General features: G+C 38.6%; 1 protein-coding gene across 1 annotated transcript; it reads right to left on the reverse strand.

Annotated features, from left to right (window-relative positions):
• Nucleotides 1-6,538: 6,538 nt before the first annotated feature.
• On the reverse strand, nt 6,539-14,092 carry LOC109212384 (protein FAR1-RELATED SEQUENCE 5-like). Its single transcript, XM_019376028.1, has 3 exons — nt 13,854-14,092; nt 12,744-13,168; nt 6,539-6,898 (listed from the first exon to the last, which is right to left on the reverse strand). Coding segments are annotated over exons 1-3 (630 nt in total). The 5' UTR covers nt 13,855-14,092; the 3' UTR covers nt 6,539-6,694.
• Nucleotides 14,093-19,237: the final 5,145 nt, after the last annotated feature.

Below are 19,237 nucleotides of genomic sequence, written 5' to 3' on the forward strand. Positions count from 1 at the left end.
TCAAAGTAAAAAGTGAACACAGAAGAAGGGTGAAGGCAGGAAATTGTTAACAAAGATTGAAGATTTAAAGATGTCGCAAAGGTTTAAAAGATAGGGAATTGGAGTATAATAAGAGTCATCTAAGTGTATTGAAGGAGTTGAAAGGGCGGACCAATAGCGGTTCGTGAGCTTTCCGAGAACCGTGTTGACAAGACCTCTGTACAACTTTTCTGTCACATCATTTAATGATCTCACGTGGCTGACATCACAATGGGGGTATCGAAGAGGCAAGAACTCAAGATCATTTTTTATTATTTCATTCTAAGAAACGCGGGGACTATCCGTATGCGGCCAAAATCGGGGAGTTCGACTTTGGGGCTTACTGGGCACTCACGCCCGACCTCGAGAAGCTCGAAGCAGAATTTGAAGTGTGACCTCGAGGTGCGTTCTCGAGGGAACATATCGAAGGTTCATTATGGTCAATCTCGGAGCAGTACAAATCGATGATCGTAATGGAAAGGCGGGAAAGCTCCCAAGGATACGTGGTTAGAGCTGACCAAGTCTGCAAGAATAGTACAAATCTGTACTGAGCCATTATACAGCTGTACCAATAGCATTTCCTCGTCATTATTAGAATGTACTATGTTGGGATTCTCCCCTCCTATATAAAAGGGACCTTTGTCATTTTGTAAAACAGATGAATATTGAATACAATAGAACATTCTCTGCTTTTCTTGCCTAAACGTGTTCAGCAATTGCTCTATAGATTTATTGCTTGTTCATTCATTGCTCATTTATTGTTCTTCATTTATTGCCCATTATTAACCACAAAAGGCTATCTTCAAGGCCTTCGTTATCATTGTTTCTTCATCAATTGTTCATTGCTAACTGCCCTAACTAGGCCTCGAAGCCCCTGTTCCAGCCAGCTCGAGGCCCAGCCTTGCAACAACATTGGTTTGCATATCTTGTTTCTCTTTACTTACACTCAGCATCTATTGCCTAACAACTAGTATTGAAATAAATCATATATTTTTAGAACCATACAATCAAATATAATTGTTAATACCATTTTCAAGGTAAACACAATAGAACCGTCACTCAATGAAGCCAGTTTGGAAACCCCCTACGCAATACGAGTAATATAGTTATGAGTGAGACTGTAGGAGTTAGTCACGCTACATGGATGCATGAGCTGACTAGAATAACTAATGAGAAGTATTAGTTAGCTAATTACAGTAAATTAGCATTACTGATAGATAGTTAGCTAAATATATTGCGCCCTACATATACACCATTGTATTTCACTTTGAAACTATTGCGCCCTACATATACACCATTGTATTTCACTTTGCAGTTTCAAACGATGAATGAAATCATACCACAGGATCAGTTAGGAGTTTGTGGAGTTTTATCCATGGTCATTGAATTTTTGGGTTTGTTACTCAAAAGTCACTTTTCTTTTTTTGTTACGTAAAAATCATTTAACTCTGTATTCATTACACAAAAGTCACTTTTCTTTCTTTTGTTACACAAAAATTATTTTACTTTGCTCTAGTTATCACAAAAGTCACATTTTTACTTGAAAAGTCTATTGTGCCCTTGATTTTATATAAACCTTCATATTTATGTAATACCTTCTATATTATACACTATATAATATATTTTTACCTATGTATTTTATTTATAAATAAATAACTTAATATTATTTTATTTATTATTTTTATAATATATTCGTATACTTAATTTTTTCTTAACGTTAATTTACTTAGTAGTATATTAGTTAGTACGTAGTTAATTAGTTACTAGTAACTTTAAATTAATTAATTAATTAAGTTAAGTAAGTAAAAGTAAAAATAACGGTACGAACGTNAACTCTACATGCGAATTTAGCTGGGGATATTTTCTTGGGGATTTACCTGGTCGGCAATTGGTTATTTGGGAAATTACACTACTAGAAATTCGGGAAAACCGTCCCAAAAAAACCGACCAAAGTTGGTCGGTAATGGCCAATAATCGTCCAAAGCGCGACCATTAACGTGTGGTCGGTATTTTGAAGGTCGGAAGGGCATACCGACCAAAGTTGGTCGGTCAATTAAATTCAAAACAAGAATTGCTGAAAAAAGTTATTTTATAATGCTAGTAATATATCTTAAAATTAACGTTAAAAAAAAATTAAATATTCGAATATACAACAACCCAGTATAATTCCACTAGTGGGGTCGGGGGAGGGTAGTGTGTACACAGATCTTACCTCTACCCTAGAGTAGATAGGTTGTTTCCAATAGACCCCCGGCATCCTTCCCTCCAAGAACTCTCCACCTTGCTCTTTGGGTGACTCGAACTCACAACCTCTTGGTTTGAAGTGGAGGGTGCTTACCACCAGAGCAACCCACCTTGTCTAAAATATATATTATAAAAATAATAAATAAAATAATATTAAGTTATTTTATTTATAAATAAGATACATAGGTAAAAATATATTATATAGTATATAATATAGAAGGTATTACATAAATATGAAGGTTTATATAATATCAAGGGCATGATGGACTTTTCAAGGAAAAATGTGACTTTTGTGATAACTAGAGCAAAGTAAAATGATTTTTGTGTAACAAAAGAAAGAAAAGTGACTTTTGTGTGATGAACACAAAGTTAAATGATTTTTACGTAACAAAAAAAAAGTGACTTTTGGGTAACAAACACAAAAGTTCAATGACCATGGGTAAAATTAACTCGAGTTTGTGATGTAGGGATGACTGACTATACCAAAGTCTTGGAAAAAGCTGGAAGAAAGGCAAGAAAGAAAGGTTACCTACTACTAACAAGGGTGGGTAAGAAAGACAGGTGAAATGACTAGCTTAGTAACTTTTATTTTATCTAAAAAGGTTGACTTAGTGCCCTATCCGCCTTTAAGTGAAGCGGCGCATTCACCGAAGGTTGAAGTACGTAGGGTTGTGTTATATTGTCTTCCATCTATAATTAGTTGGGAAATATGAAAGAACAAGTGTGCAGCAAGGTTTGAGAATCTACATGTCTAGTAGGTATATTGTCTGGCATGTGTGTCACTTAATGTCATTGATTCTGTAATGTCAATTCTCCGAGTTAAATTTATCTGCAATATGGGAGGACAAGTGTGCTTATGTGGAGAAATTAAAGGCTACTGGTGAAATAGTCTAGGCATGAGGAGGGGTTGATGAAAATGAATGTAGATGACTATAATAAGGTAATCATGGGAGTGCTGGAGGGGGTGGCATAATAAGGGATTATCGTGCTTTTAGCCCTTGTTGATAACTTTGGCCTCTATAGTAATAACGTAGTTGAAGCTAAGGCAATTTTGATAGAGATTTTCTCAAGATTATTCTTGAATTTGATTCTCTTGTGTTGGTTAATATAATCAATAAGAATGTCAAACCTCCATGACAGATTCACAGCATCATGACACATATAAGGGATTTGATCCGTCCTTTTTATTCATATATTCAGGGAAGAAATGTGATCGCAAACCAAATGGCAAGTTTGGGTGAAAAGGTCATGAACCAGATTGTCTTTATCAAAGATCTTTCATTGCCTAGGCAAGTTATGGCTTACTTGAAGTTCCAAACTTCAGATTTAGGCCAAAGAAAAGCCTCTTCTCTTTTAGTAATAGTTCGGATGAAGGAGTTTAACTATATTATACACTTAAACTGTTTAGCTTTGTGATTTATAGTTGGTTGTTCAAATATTGTAATGGAGGAGTCCTCCCATATCTTAGCTAAAAATAGCACAGTCTAGCACGTTTTCGTACTGGTCATTCAAAAATAGCCAGCGTTTACCAAGTCAATGAAAAATAGCCACTATTTTGCTGCAACAAAGACCGGTCCAGCATAATATACTGGAGTTCGGTGCACCTGTGTATGAACTTCCAGCATATTATGCTGGAACTCCAACACACGGAAAGTTCCATCATAATATACTGGAGATTCGAGCACTTGTGTATGAACTTCCAGCATATTATACTGGACCGGTATACTTTGCTGGAACTCCAGTATATTATGCTGGAGTTCTAGTGTACTTATGCTGGAGTTCCAGCATACTTATCCTGGAACTCCAGTATAATATGCTGGAATTCAAGTATACTTATGCTGGAACTCCAGCATAATATACTGGCGTATTTTCCGGGTTTTGAAGAGTGTTTTCGCTCAGATTTATCTTTACATGAAAAGTGGCTAGATTTCGATTACTTTTGAAACTAGCTATTTTTGAACGATCACTTCTAAATCTGGCTCTTTTTGAATTTCTCCCATATCTTAGCTACATCTCTTTTGCATTTTTTCATAGAAATGGCTAGCATCATATTTCATCATTGCTTTGGAGGTTATGGTCTACGTCCTCTTCCATGTACTTTTGTTGTTTGATTTATATATAGGCTAGGACTACTCCTAACCCTCCCACCAGCCTGGTAGATCATTTGACAAAAAAAAATAATTATATTCTCTCTTCTCTCTGTTCCCTTTTCTCTTATTCTCTCTATCATCTAATCCCCTTTTCTCCTTTTCTTACTGAAGGCCCTTCACCCCCCGTGACCTCTGGCTATAGGAAATCAGTGCAACACTACGTTGATGATGTGTCCGGGATTTTATTTTTCATTTTTCTTTTTCTTCTTCTTTCGAGAATCTGAATTTGAAAGCGACTAGCAAAAAAAAGACATACAAATATATGTAAGAAAATGCTACTGCTCAGATCCACTGTGATTGAAGTCTTTAAGAACCCTATCAATTCCCATAGCATACGATTAGGGGTGGCAAACGGGCAGGTCGGATATGAGCGGGTCAAAACGGGTAATTTAAAAAATGAATAAATTATCCGACTCGACCCGTATTTGAGACGGATAAAAACGGGTTTATCCGGCGGATAATATGGATATTCATATTATCCATGGCTTCCTAAATATGATCACTTATGAGAGAATTCCTTATCTTCCAAACTTGAGGAACTCCAATTTAAGACTTTACAAATGTAAAGGTTAAACACATTAGTTATCCATTGGTTATCCATTTGGTTAACCATTTTCTAAGTGGATAATATGGTTCTTTATCCATATTCAACCCGTTTTTAAATGGTTCATTATCCAACCCATTATTTGACGGATAATATGGGTGGATAATTGTTTTCTTTTAACCATTTTGCCACCTCTACATATGATTATACGAATATGTACACTAAGCTATTTACCCACAAGGCCACAAGCTTATAAATCATGCTCTGCACCCATCACTAACTAACTTTACATATACGCATACTAAACATCAATAATTTCCAAAGTTAGTTTAAGCAATGTAAATTACACAACTATACGTCAATAACCTCCGAAGCTAGTTTAAGCAATGTAAACTACGCAATTATGCATCAACAATATCCTAAGCTCTGCTTGATGCACTGTCCATGTTCTTTTACAATTGCTCGTAAGCAAAAAACTAAGACTGCTTCAGCAGCATTTGACCAAATAAAGAGCAGTTAACATTCTGGGGACTAATAGCAGGCATATTCCATCAGCTTCCACCAAATCATTTGAGTTTATACAGTATAAATCTGAACTAGCAAGCAAGAAGCTACATAATTCTGTGAAATAAATTTCAGTGACGTTAGATGAACAAAACCGTATAGGGGTGGGGTGGATGTCACACACCGTATAGGGGTGGGGTGGATGAAGTGGAGGTTAGCGTCGGGAGTCCTGTGTGACAAGAAAGTGCCACTGTTACTAAAAGGTAAGTTTTATAGAGCAGTGGTTAGGCCTGCCATGTTGTATGGGACCGAGTGTTGGCCGGTTAAGAACTGACACATCCAGAAGATGAAAGTAGCAGAGATGAGGATGTTGAGATGGATGTGCAGACATACAAGGATAGATAAGATTAGGAATGAAGATATTCGAGAGAAGGTAGGCGTGGCCCCCATGGAGGACAAGATGCGGGAAGCAAGACTCAGATGGTTTGGGCACATTCAGAGAAGGAGCACTGATGCACCAGTGAGGAGGTGTGAACGACTGGCTGTGTTGGGCACGAGGAGAGGTAGAGGGAGACCTAAGAAATATTGGGGCGAGGTGATCAGGCAGGACATGACGCGACTTAGGATTACTGAGGACATGGCCCTTGACAGGGAATTATGGAGGTCGAGCATTAAGGTTGTAGGTTAGGGGGAAGTTGTGAATATTTCTACAGCGCACTAGAGTGAGACTAGCCAGTTAGGAGTTAGTCTTAGGATGCTACTGGTCAGCTACTGATGCAGGGCTTTATCTGCTGGATATTATTATACCTTCCATCTTCTTCGTATTTCCTATATTTCTTATATTCCTGTTATTTTGTTATTTTATGTTATGTTATGTTATTTTATGTTATTTTATTATGAGTCTATTGATAGTACTAATATATTGTCTCTTGTTGCTTTCTTGAGCCGAGGGTCTCCTGGAAACAGCCTCTCTGCCCCTCGGGGGTAGGGGTAAGGTCTGCGTACATATTACCCTCCCCAGACCCCACTTGTGGGATTATACTGGGCCGTTGTTGTTGTTGTTGTTGTTGTTGTTAGATGAACAAAACGTGACTTAACATTCCGGCAAAACTTGTCTTTTCCCGTTTCTCCTTCTTGTTCTCCATTTTTCCAATATGACAGATTAGGGTAATCAAATGTTTTGTCAAGCTACAAAAGGATAACACCATACCAACATCTAAATACTTACACATGGCTACTGGTTATTGGGTGGCTTTTGAACTTCCGCTTCTATTTCTTTTACATTGTTGACAGCTACTTCAATTTTCTTTGACAAAAGCTCCATCTGCTGCTCAACATTTTCCAAAAAAGTAATTAGCTGCTCTCTGTAAAGGTCACATAATTTATCCTGATGCTCCAACTCCGCGGACAGTTCTAGGATCCTCCTGTCCTTTTTATCCTACAAGAGAAAATCAAGAACCAGTCATTTCAAAGATAATAAGAAATTGCAGCAATTTTGTACAGATGAAGACAGACACACAATTCAAATACCATTAATTACCGAGGCTTGAGATCCTTAGAGGGGCACATGAAGCCTCACCCTCGCCACCTGTTTCCCATGGGATCCCAAACACTATCCAGTTCCTGAAGCTACTTCTGATATTATTTTATCTCATAATAGTGTTTAGCTACCTAATAGTGGTGGTCATGAGGCTTGGGCCATAATCAAGCTGACGCATGAAATGTACTAAAAGAGATCCAGCATCCTAAATACTAAACAACAACAACCCAGTAGAATTCCACTAGTGGGGTATGGGGAGGGTAGAGTGTACGTAGATCTTACCCCTATCCAACAACAGCATCCTAAACATTGTTGTTTACATTAAAGCAAGAAAGCACAAATAAATGATGAAAAGAGTAAGTAGCTTTTCTTTCTTCTTTCATTTTTTTGAAGGATCTTAATAACTTAAAGCAAGTTACTGCCAGTTTTGAGGAACAGTTGGAATAGTAACAGAAGATGTTCTTAGTTCTTACACTTGTTGGGCTTCCAAGTGATCGTAACTCAATGCGAGATCAAATTTTAGCGAATCCAACTACTCCTATATGATGTACTTTCGAGGTTCTGCGTCTCTCAAGCATAAAGAAGAGAGAAAAACAAAAGCACCCCGCTAAAGTTTTTCACAAAACTAGCAAAAGCGTTCTTCAAACTCACGTTAGAAGAATGTAAGATGAAAAGAACCTTACCCGCTCGTTCTTCAATCCCGCAAGATTGCAAGAGTCGTGGAATAAAGGAAGAAGGGTGAAATAAAAAATCAATCATGTTTTTGAAGCTAATGCTCAAAGAAACTAATCACCAATGTTTATTTTCAGCATATTAAGCCCTTTTTTCCATATTAGGTCTTACAATGAGTAAAATTGATAGGGTTAAGGAAAACTAATCCTAATTAAACTAGCATAAGAATAAGGCTAAGAAAACCTATCCTAACTAAAATAGAAAAAAGAATTCTAGTAGGAATGGGATACCAACTAACCATTCTAGTTTGACTAGAACTACAAATATAATCCTACTAAAACAAATACAGTCAGACCTCTCTATAACAGCATCCCTATATAACAACACTTCACTATAAAAGCCAAGCTTTTCCGGAACCAAATTTCATGTTATGTTATAATATATGTTCTCTATAACAACACTTCGCTATAACATCCAAAAAATATTCAGAACAAACGACGTCATAGAGAGGTTTGACTGTATTAAATTACTAGAAAACAAGAAATAAGAAATCCCAAACTTCAAGGAAAAGAAATCCTAATCTTGAATGGATTCTTGGACTTCTTCAATTTCTTGAAATTCTTGGGCCTCAATTGGACTAAGGCTAATTAGTGTAAGCATTTTAAATCCGTGACCCAATTCTCCAAATCCATTGGCACCTTCATGAGCCCAATAAGCCCTCATTGTTGTAGAAAACACCGCCTCCATATGTTCATCACTATAGCAGATGAGGTGGTCTCTTGGTTCCCCTCCTAGGTCACACAGTGATCCCCTCACCATCAATGAATTCTTCTGTTTCGCGTGATAGACTGTGGGGAATCAAGGTGGAAGTCATTTTGGAAAGTCTCGACTTAAAACAGTCTCCTCGAGCATGGTTTACAAAGTTTAGCACAGTTATACAAGAGTTTGGCATGACATGGAGCGAAAATGTTCAATATGTATTTTATCGACACTCTCACTCTGATGTGTGTACCTTTTTGGTAGTCTCCATAGTTATCACTAACGGTGATCAAGAGGGCAGTGAAAGCTTGAAGCAACATCCCTCTCAGAATTTTCATACAAAGGACCTAGGTAAATTACAATACTTCTTAGGTATTGAAGCAGCTCAGTCCAGATCAGACATTGCCATTTCACAGCGAAGAATGCTATGGACATACTTAAGGAAACAGGGATGAGAAACAATAGACCTAGTGATACTTCTATGGATCCGAATGTCAAGCTTTTGCCGGGTACCAGGAGCCTCGGTGATGCTGGGAGATATAGGAGATTAGTTGGAAAACTAAATTATCTCACTGTAATATACCTGATATCGCCTTTTCAGTGAGTAACGTTAGTCAGATTCTAAATTCTCCATGTGTAGCTCCTTGGAATACAATAGTCTGTATTCTTCGGTATTTTAAGTCTGCTCAAAGAAAAGGGCTACTTTATGAGAATCGAGGACATGAGAAGATTGTTAGGGATACAGATGCTTCACCCTCTCACGTTCTACCTCTGGAGATTGAACTCTTGTTAAAGGCAATTTAGTATCTCGGAAGAGCAAGAAATAAAGTGCGGTCGAGATCCTGTGCTGGAGTTGAATATAGAGATATGACAGCTGCAACTTGTGAAAACATATGGATCAGACAACTATTGAAAGAACTGAAGTTTGGAGAAACCACTCAAATGGAACTTTGTTTGTGATAAACAAATGCATCCCGTATTTGCTTCAAACCCAGTATTCCGTGAGAGGACCAAGCAAATAGAGATTAATTGTCACTTCGACAGAAAAAGATATTCTCAGGAATACTGTCACGAGATTTGTAAGGTCCAATAATCAACTTGCAGACATATTTACCAGGTTTCTTGCAGATCCTCGAGTTAGTTATATATGTACAAACTCGGCATATACAATGTGTATCAACTCTTGGGGATGAGTGTTAGAAAGGTCAATATAGTTGTACACATTAGTGACCCACATTGAACAAGAGTAAAATTATAAAGACACATATATAAATAGGTAAAAGCATAAGATGTAAAATTCACGCAGTCCCATAAAGTCTTTCTCCATATTCCGTTACTTACATTCCTAATCTGATTCACCTCTTTTCCTTCCAATGCTTCTTCTTCTAAACATCAAATTCCTCCTCTTCCCTTATTTCACTCAGATTTACTTGCTTTTGCAGCTAACTTTTCCTTCTTTTGCTCCTCAGTCCTCAGTAATGTCAATATTAAGACTGAAGTCATGTGCATAAGATCGTATTCTGTGGGAAACAAAAACGGTAGGAAACCTCCCTGTAGCTTTTGTAAGCCTTTGATAACATAGCATACAATTAATCAACCTCCTAATATATAGCCACTGTATGCCTGTTTAGAAGAGTTATAATACCCCAAACCATGAACGAGATAACCAGCTTTAGAATAATGTGAGATAATAATCAGCCAGAAAACTTCCACTTGTGCAAATTCACCGTTCTAATTGTTTCTCTGTTTTCTATTCCCTAACTTTCAACGTATTATTTATGTTCTTAATCCATTTTTCAAAATTCACCAAACTCTTTCCTCTAGTTAATCTGCCGTAAACCCAGTAGTAATTATTCTACATGAAGTGTTGCTTCTTCCTCTACTTCTACTTTTGTATTTAATCTTCCACTCGTTAACTCTTCGCTTTCACCTTAACATCCAAAGTAGTATGAAAATGAAAAAACAAAAAATAAAGCAGCTAAACTTTTTTTCCTGGAACAAACAGTTGAGAGAAAAACTTGCAACTGTAATGACATGGCACGAACAGTTGAGAGAAAAACTTGCAACTGTAATGACAGAGGACTGGAAGCTGCAAATAGTGGTGGAATAAAATGACGGGAAATGGAATGAAATAGTGTTAAATTTTTAAATTCCAAAAAGTCCCTCTGTTTTAGTAACTCCTTCACCAGAGGAGTCAACCTTTAAGAAAGTGTAAAATGCGCGCATTGGTGCCCGAGAAAACACAGAAAAGAAGAGAGTTATTTGGGCATTTCAAAAGTAGAAAATTAGTAGCCACGGGAGCAAATTAATCATGAGAAATAGTGATGAGCAAAAACAAAAGAGTATCACCTATATGGATAAGTGAAGGTGTTAAAAGGGGACGAGGTAGACCTAAAACCACATGGAAGGAAGTTGTCTCGAAAAACCTACAAATCCTTGGAATTTATGCACACTTGGCTAAAGATAGAGCACAATGGAAGGGCGACGCAAGACATGACCAAAGAATCTCAAGTGACCTTCTCAAATTTGTACCTTCTGGCGAAATGTGGTCATTTTTAATCTTATCTAATCTGTATAACCGCACGTCCATCTTAGCATCTGCATATCTGCAACACTCATTTAGTGGATATGTTGGACTTTAGCAGCTCAACATTTACTACCATATAACATTGCCGGTCTTGTAGTGTTACTAATAGGACATTTGGAGAAATTTAGAAGGCCACTTTAAATGCAGATCAAGCCATGCTTTTCTTTTTTCACTTAGGCTAAATGTATCATAAAGGTGGTGTAGCACTAGAAGGGAGAAGAACAGAGAAATAGGAGTACCGGAGAAAATAGAGAGTAAGAATAAAAGAATGAATGAGAGATAGAGACAAAAAGAGAAGAATGAGAAAACAGAGAGGGAAAGAGTGTGCCTAGTGGTCAATGAAGTGGGTTAAAAACCACGAGGCCTCAGGTTCAAATCCCAGCAAAGGCAAAAGCACTTGGTGATTTCTTCTCATCAGTCCAAACCTTGATCGACAGAGTTACCTAGTACCTGTGTTGGTAGGAGGCAGCAGGTACCTCGTGGAATACTGGAATTAGTCGACATGCGTGCAAGATGGCCCAGACACCAATGTTATCAAAAAAGAAGAGAGGAAGAGGGAAAAATAGGAGAAAAACAGGGAGACAGACTGGCAGAAACAGTGTGTGCAGTTACACTTGCAAATATTATCAATCAACTCCAACTCAGTCAATTGACAGTGGTAACTAATTTTCAAATTTTGTCAAAAGCATGTAAAAGCACCTCAACGTTTATATTTTGAACTCAGCAGAACTAATCAAAAGCAATGAAGCTGCTTGGATTATGCTCTTGATACTATAGCTCATCCATGGAAAGGATACGTATTTTTCCTCCTTTTTTTTGCCCCTACAGCCAAGCAAGATGATGAAAATATGCTTTCCCGAGATTGTGTATCAAGGTATTTTCAGTTTGAAGCTAACTGCGCCAGAGTGCAACATGAATGGACAACTATATCAGGAAAATACACCAACCAATAAAAGATGTTCTAGGCTTTCAGATTAGCCGGATCAGAAAATGAACGAGTTATCGGGAAATTACCCATTCTATGATCTTAGGACTCCAAGATGGACGGAACTGTATGGGTGTTTGAAAGTATAGATGGCAGAGGTTAAGCACCAATCTTGCCATTTTGTGGTCTGCAAAGCTTTCCATCCTTATGATACCACTCAAATCTTATCGACGGAGAGCTGCATCTTATAATCATCATTAAGATGTGCCTGAACTCCAAGTAGGGAATTCTTAAAAACATGCTCAAAATCAAAAACAAATTGAGGGATAGTACAGCTGCCTGAACCACTTAGCAAGCGAAACTGCAACAAGATAAATAGCCAGGCTGCTAAGTTTTTTGTTATACAGCACCTAAGCTGTATTTAAATGGCAATGACGATTATGCACGGACATGACGAACAGAATAATGCAAGATAGAGGATAGAGAGAGAGAGAGAGTTACTGGTAAAATTAATTGATAACTGTTCAATCACTCAACCCCTTTTTCTCCTAATCCTTATGAATTTAGGAAGGCTTTGTAGCAGCTAGATTAGATGAGTTATTGTATCTCAAATAAGAGAAGATCTAAGAACTGAAAGCAGGCTGCACATAATATTTTCACTTAAGATTTTGTGCACTAACATCTTTCATGAGGTGACACAAAGTATATTGACTTATAAGATTAAACTGAGACCAAAAGACGAGTAAACTTAAGATGAACCACAAAGAGTGTTGCTTTATTATAAACCTAGTCACCCTTACCATTGCATTACGAGAAGAACATCCAGAAGCAATCAATGGATGGGTATGCTCCTTCACGAATCTCGTCACTACCCACTTATCAGACTTGTTAACCTTTACCAACATCATTGCCTTGCACCCTTCTCGTGTGCTAGTGCGTGTTTTTCTAAGTGGTCCATAATGGTTTTTCATTTTCACGTAATAGCCTTGCTTGTTACATGAAAGTCGCCGTGAAAGGATTCTCTTGTCGACTTCTGAACGCCGACATTGATCAATGCGCATGATAAACCCAACACGCTTAGCATAGTCATCATAAAATCCCTTGGCAGCATCTTCTGACTCAAACTCCATTCCAATAAATGGCTCCCTAACCACATTATCCTCACATGCAACTAACTGGCCTTCAGCAGAGCAATCTATTGTAGCAGCTCCAGCCTCTAAGTCCACTGCCACACCGAAATGATGCACATTATCTTATAAGACATTGCTCTTTTCATAAACCAAACATCACCCAAAGTTTTAAAAAAGTTATCAAAAATGCCTTCTCCAGTACAGGATCAGATGCATTATATTAGGTACTAAGTTTACACCCAATCCAATAAAGAAGTAGCGGGACCTAGTAATCCTTCATACCAACAGACCTTAAATCAGTGATCAGGTTGCCCACGTATATGCCCCAATAAAGCTGTTGGTCAGAAACATCCTATTGTACGCAGAATCCAGCCAGGAAACGAAGCACAGTGTATTTATGTATGTGTCTATGTTTTCAACAAGCACTTGTTAAGAGAAAATATTAGAAACAGTAGATATGTAAAGGTTCACAAAACACTTGTTTACCATCTTTTAACTGAACCGTTTAAAAAGGTATATAATATGCATGTTCACGAACTAAAGTTGAACTCGCACAATTCTTTCCCCTAACCCTTCAAAATTTTATTTCCATCCAAGTAACTACAAAAGCTTTCACCGAAAGTCCTGCCGTTAAACAACTACATAACAATTTAAAAGGTCCAACAATTATCAGCTTTTTTTCAGTAATAAGTTAGCTACTTCAATTCTTAAATTAACAAATTCAAATAGCCCATTTGCAAAGGGAAGAAAACAAAACAGAGAACCCCCAAAAAGACTTACTAGTATGGACAACGGAAGTCGGATTTTGATGGAAAAAGACAGCCGATGATGTTTCCACTTGGGACCCAACGAAAAGGGTTTATGGTCGTTGAAGCTTCAATTTGGATTTCGGACGTTTCTTCTCCCGATTCAGGCTCTTCTTCGTGAAACACGCATTGTTCATTGGCGCGTGACAAAGAAAATTCACTATGTAAAATGGAGTATATAGGGACAGGACCAGGAAGAGTCCAAGGAAAAATCCGAAAGAATTAGGAGTATATTAAAAAATACTTGTTAATCTACCAAATCAGACACATATATTAAAGAAAGAATTACTAGAAAATAAAGCTGACTCCGTATTATAACCAAAAGTAACTCACATTTAAGTCTTATCTAACCTATAGCCCGTTTGGCCAAGCTACAAAAATCAGCCTATTTTGAGAAGTATTTTTTTCAAAAGTACTTTTGGTGAGAAGCAGTTTGTGTTTGGCTAATTAGTTTGAAAAGCACTTCTGAGCAGCAATTAGTGTTTGGCCAAGCTTTAAAAAACTGTTTCTAAGTGTATTTTTCTCAAAAGTGCTTCTCAAAAAAGTGTTTTTGGAGAGAAGCTACTTTTTCTGCTTCTCCAAAACTGCTTCTGCTTCTTCTCAAAAGTACTTTTTTTCCTTCCAAAAGCTTGGCCAAACACCTCAATTTTTGGCCAAAAGTGCTTTTGGCAAAAAAAAAAGCACTTTTCGCCAAAAAGAAGCTTGGCCAAACAGGCTACTAGTCTATATCGTAGATACTTTGAAAGCACTATCAAAGGCATACCGTAACTACTGTGAAAATTTGAAAACTTTTCTACTACTAGTAAGCTTCAAAAAGTAACAAAAACACTCGGGGGTCAGTTTGGTTTGAATATACAGGTTATGCTGGGATTACGGGTCGTTTGCCACCCGACAAAGGGACATTGTCCCATATTGGAGGAAGAAAAGACTTTTTATGGGTATATATACAATTACTCTTCTCGGGTATACATCTGCTCCAATTCCTCGATCGTCGATTTAGTGGCATCGATATCATCGAGTGCTATAAAGGATCTTGGGACACCGTAATCATCCTCCTCGTTTGTCGTGTGCTCCTCTTGTTTTTCTGCCCCGGTCAGGGTCGGGATCGTTGATTGATTTTGGTTTTCTTCTCTTCGACCAGTCCTTTACTTTTTAATGTCGAGACCACGGGCACCAGGATTACTTCTTCAACAGTGAACTCCTTTGTGGCCGGTTGTTCCCCGTAGACCGTTTTGATTCCTCCCGGAGTGGGAAATTTCAATGCTTGATGTGGGATTGAAGGCACTGCCCTCATGTTGTGAACCCATGGCCTTCCAAACAAGGCGTTGTACCTCATATCCCCCTCGATCATGTAGAACTTTGTTTCCTGGGTGGTCCCGACAGTGTATACTGATAGGGCTATTTCACCCTTCGTTGTCTCGCACGCCATATTGAACCCGTTCAATACTCGAACTACCGGTATGATTTGGTCCAATAATCCCAATTGCTCTACGACCCTCCATCGGATGACGAGCTATCTAGATCAATTAACAGACGTTTAACTCGAGATTTATTAATAAGCACGGATATTATCAGTGCATCGTTATGAGGTTGGATGATGCCCTCGGCATCCTCGTCGCTAAACGAGATGGACCCCTCCGAAACGAATCCCTGATGCATTTTTCCCTTGTGATAGAAACTTTAGTGTGTTTTATCATTGGCCCTTGGGGGACATCCACTCCCCAATGATCATGTTGATCACGTGTTGAGGCTCCTCTTGCTCAATCTATTTGTTAGCGTCCCTATTTTTTAAATAATTTTTGGCCCGTTCACTTAGGAATTCCCGAAGGTGCCCGTTGTTGAATAGTCGATCCACTTCCTCCCTTAACTATCGACAATCTTTAGTCCTGTGACCATGAGTACCATGGTACTTACATACCAAGTTGTGATCCCTCTATTTGGGATCAGACTGCAGTGGCCTAGGCCATTTTGTCTCCTTGATGTGGCCATTGGCCGACATTATACTTGCAGCGTCCACGTTGAAGTTATATTCCGATAGTCTCAGGGCTTCTCTGCCCCAAGTGATCTGCCGAAACCATTTTTATTCATCAGACCCCAGTTGCTAGGTCTCGCTTCTCCTGTCATTCTGGTTAGGTGGAGAACGGGCCTGTTTTCCCTCATATCCGAGTTGTACGGCTGATACCGATCTCGGACCGACCTTGGCTCTTAGTCCATAATTCTTTTAGACCTGTCGTTTGCTCTGTTGGAGTAAACAGACCCCGAGGGGGGCCCAGCAGGTCGTCCTCGACTCTAATCTTCGACTGATACCTGTTATGGACATCGGCCCAAGTAACATCCGGGTATTACCAATTTTTGCTTCAATTGCTGAGAAGCAATGAAACTTCAGGGGTTGAGCCCTTGAGTGAACGCCTGAACGGCCCTATCATTTGCGACCGGAGGCAGATCCATTCGCTCCATCTGGAACCTTGACACGAATTCTTTAAGCATCTCATTGTCTCTTTGCTTGACTTTGAAGAGGTCCAATTTCCTCGTCTCGGCCTTGATGACACCATCATGGGCCTTAATGAAGGCATCTGCAAGCATAGCAAATGAATCAATGGTACTCGGAGGCAAGTTATGGTATCATATCATCGCTCCTATGGACAGGGTTTCCCCATATTTCTTCAATAAAACCGACTCGATCTCGTCATCTTCTAGGTTGTTGCCTTTTATTGTGCATGTATATGAGGTTACATGCTCGTTTAGATCTATGGTCCCGTTATATTTGGGAATGTCGGGCATTCGGAATCTCTTTGGAAATGGCTTCGGGGCTGCACATGGGGTAAAGGCTTCTAAATAGTTTTTTGGAATTCAACCCTTTCATTATTGGAGGCACTCCCGGGATCTCGTCGACCCTCGAATTGTAAGTTTTCACCTTCTTGTCATTTTCCTCTATCCTTTCCTCACCATACTCCACTCGCTTCGTTTAGTGCTTGAGCATTTTCATCACCTCAGAAGTTTCCCCGAGCCCGAACCCGTCCGGCTCAACGACGATTTGTTCATCCCTTCGAGTATTTTCTCTAACCCGCTCGGGCTCGGTCCTGTTCTGGGTGTGACTTTTAGGTTTGTAGTTGTGCTATTGCCGCTTGCTGAGCTTGTAATATAGAGAAAATCAATTGCAAGCTAGCCCATCACCTTCCCCTGACTCGATGTCAACGTTCAAGTGAGCAGACTGAGAATTTGACATTTTTAGATTAACCTGAAATCAAACATCAAAGAACAAGTGTAAAGTAGGGTGTGTTATGGAGATTCATATTAAATTACTACTATTATCCTTAGCCCCACAGTGGATGCCAAACTGTTTACCCTTAAAATAAGTAACAATTAAATTTATACGTAGTTAAAGGATACGCTATTTAATTTAATACGAATGATCTATGAACAGAAAATAATTAAAGTAAAGTGAAACAAAACTATCAACCAAACGTGATGAACAATTAAGCATGTCTTTTAGATGAACAATGAAAATTGACCTCAGTCGAGCCCTCGAGATGGGCTCGGTTACAACCAAATAAATAAGCACCTGAAGAACACTATGAACAGTAACTAGAGAACAAAAATGAACTTTTATTACTTTGATATGCGTTCCAACAGTGTATTTAAAATGAAAAGGTTCCCCTTTATATAGTATGAGTGTTTTAATCCTAGTACAAGTCTAAATAAGGTAAAAAGAATCTCCTTCTAGTGAACGTTGATCTCCAGCTGATATCGGGCGAGATTTGTGCCTAACATCCGCGAGGGCAGATATTATGGCTCCCCGCTTATTGTGTCAAACCGTTTTCCCCTAGTCTCGGCCCTTCACTCTTCTTGGGCTCGATGCTCTACCGTATTCGGCCCCGGGTGCACCATTCTTCCTCTCCGGGCTCTAAGACGCGGAACCCATCGTAACTACCCAAGGTCGTGTTAGATCGTGCTTCCCTCTCATTTCTTTACGGAAAATCAGGGGTAACATTATCTCCAATTTTACCCGTACACAACTATCACAAATGCACATATTATTGTCTAATTAACATAGAACATGGACAAGGAATAGCATCTCAAACACAAATTTTAGTACATACTCAAAGTTTTATACTTTATTGGTTCCGAAATTAACCACGAGTATGATGAAATGATAAAGGTTGTTTTATGCTTAATAAGAGGTACTCCTATTAGATTAGAACGTTACAAATAACAACTGTATGATTAGTAAATTAGAGTTATATACTGCCTTCTCATCTCCAGAATGAGCATGAAACCACACTAATAGCACTTGAAAATGATAGAACAATATACAACCTATTAGATAGTCAAGAGTAACAAGCAGTAGCTATCCTTATGCCTTAGCATTAGTACCAATGTCCAGTATACTTCCACATAGTATGAATTCATACACAAAGTGTGTATCAATGAGAGTCCATCGTGCAGTAGTAACACCAAGTAAAAGACAGTACCAAACCCTAATGAGTAGTAGAATATTACTTTGTAATCTTATAGTTGACCTAATGTCTTGCCTGTTTGCCCTAAAGGTTCCATACAGCGTAGCACTACTTCCAGAATGAGCATGTTGCCACGCTAATACCACTTGACAGTACACACTATACAGATATGAGAAGAAAAATGGACAATGACAATAACAGGCAGTGAACTTAAAGATCCTGTCATCAATCTGGTGCTTTCCTCTTGGCAACCCTAACCCTAAGGTTAGGTATTTGTGCTTTGTTCATGTTCACTAGTGTTTTTCCTGCAGTAGGTAGGTCCTGAAATGAAAGAAATGTTATTGTACCTACAAAAGAAAAAACTAGGTTAGCTGAAAAATTAGCAACATCATTGCCCTTCCTTAGCACATGCTGAAAGAGCACATTGTAGGTGCTCTTTATATCCTTAATCTTTCTCACTTCTGCCCCTATACACCAAGGAGACTCTTATTCACCCTCAATGATCTTCTTCATCACCAAAGAATCGGTCTCAAGAATAAGAGGGTGAAGCTTTTTTTCAACACAGTATGCCAATCCTTCAACTATTGCTTTTGCCTCTGCCACAATATTTGTTGCCTCTCCTATATCCACTGCCTTAGCAAACACCAAGTCACAACCACAATCTCGCACACAAAAGCCATAGGAGTTAGGTCTAGTATTACCTCTTGATACACCATGTGTGTTACATTTGAACCAACACTCACAAGGAAGCTGCCATGTTACTCTTTTAGTTACAAGATATCCTGGCAGCCATGGATATCTTAGTTTTACTAGGTAATGTAATGTCTTGTTCACCTCATGTATCACCCTATTGCAAGACATTGCACCTCCATTCTTCACTGTATTCCTTTTCTTCCAAAGT

This window comes from Nicotiana attenuata, unplaced genomic scaffold, assembly GCF_001879085.1.
Source record: "Nicotiana attenuata strain UT unplaced genomic scaffold, NIATTr2, whole genome shotgun sequence".
Taxonomy (NCBI): Eukaryota; Viridiplantae; Streptophyta; class Magnoliopsida; order Solanales; family Solanaceae; genus Nicotiana; species Nicotiana attenuata.

Coding starts and splice junctions, on each gene's coding strand:
- LOC109212384 (XM_019376028.1), bottom strand. Junction 6,899..12,743: donor GTTCTTCTCGTAATGCAATG/GTAAGGGTGACT, acceptor TTTCTCTTGTAG/GATAAAAAGGACAGGAGGAT.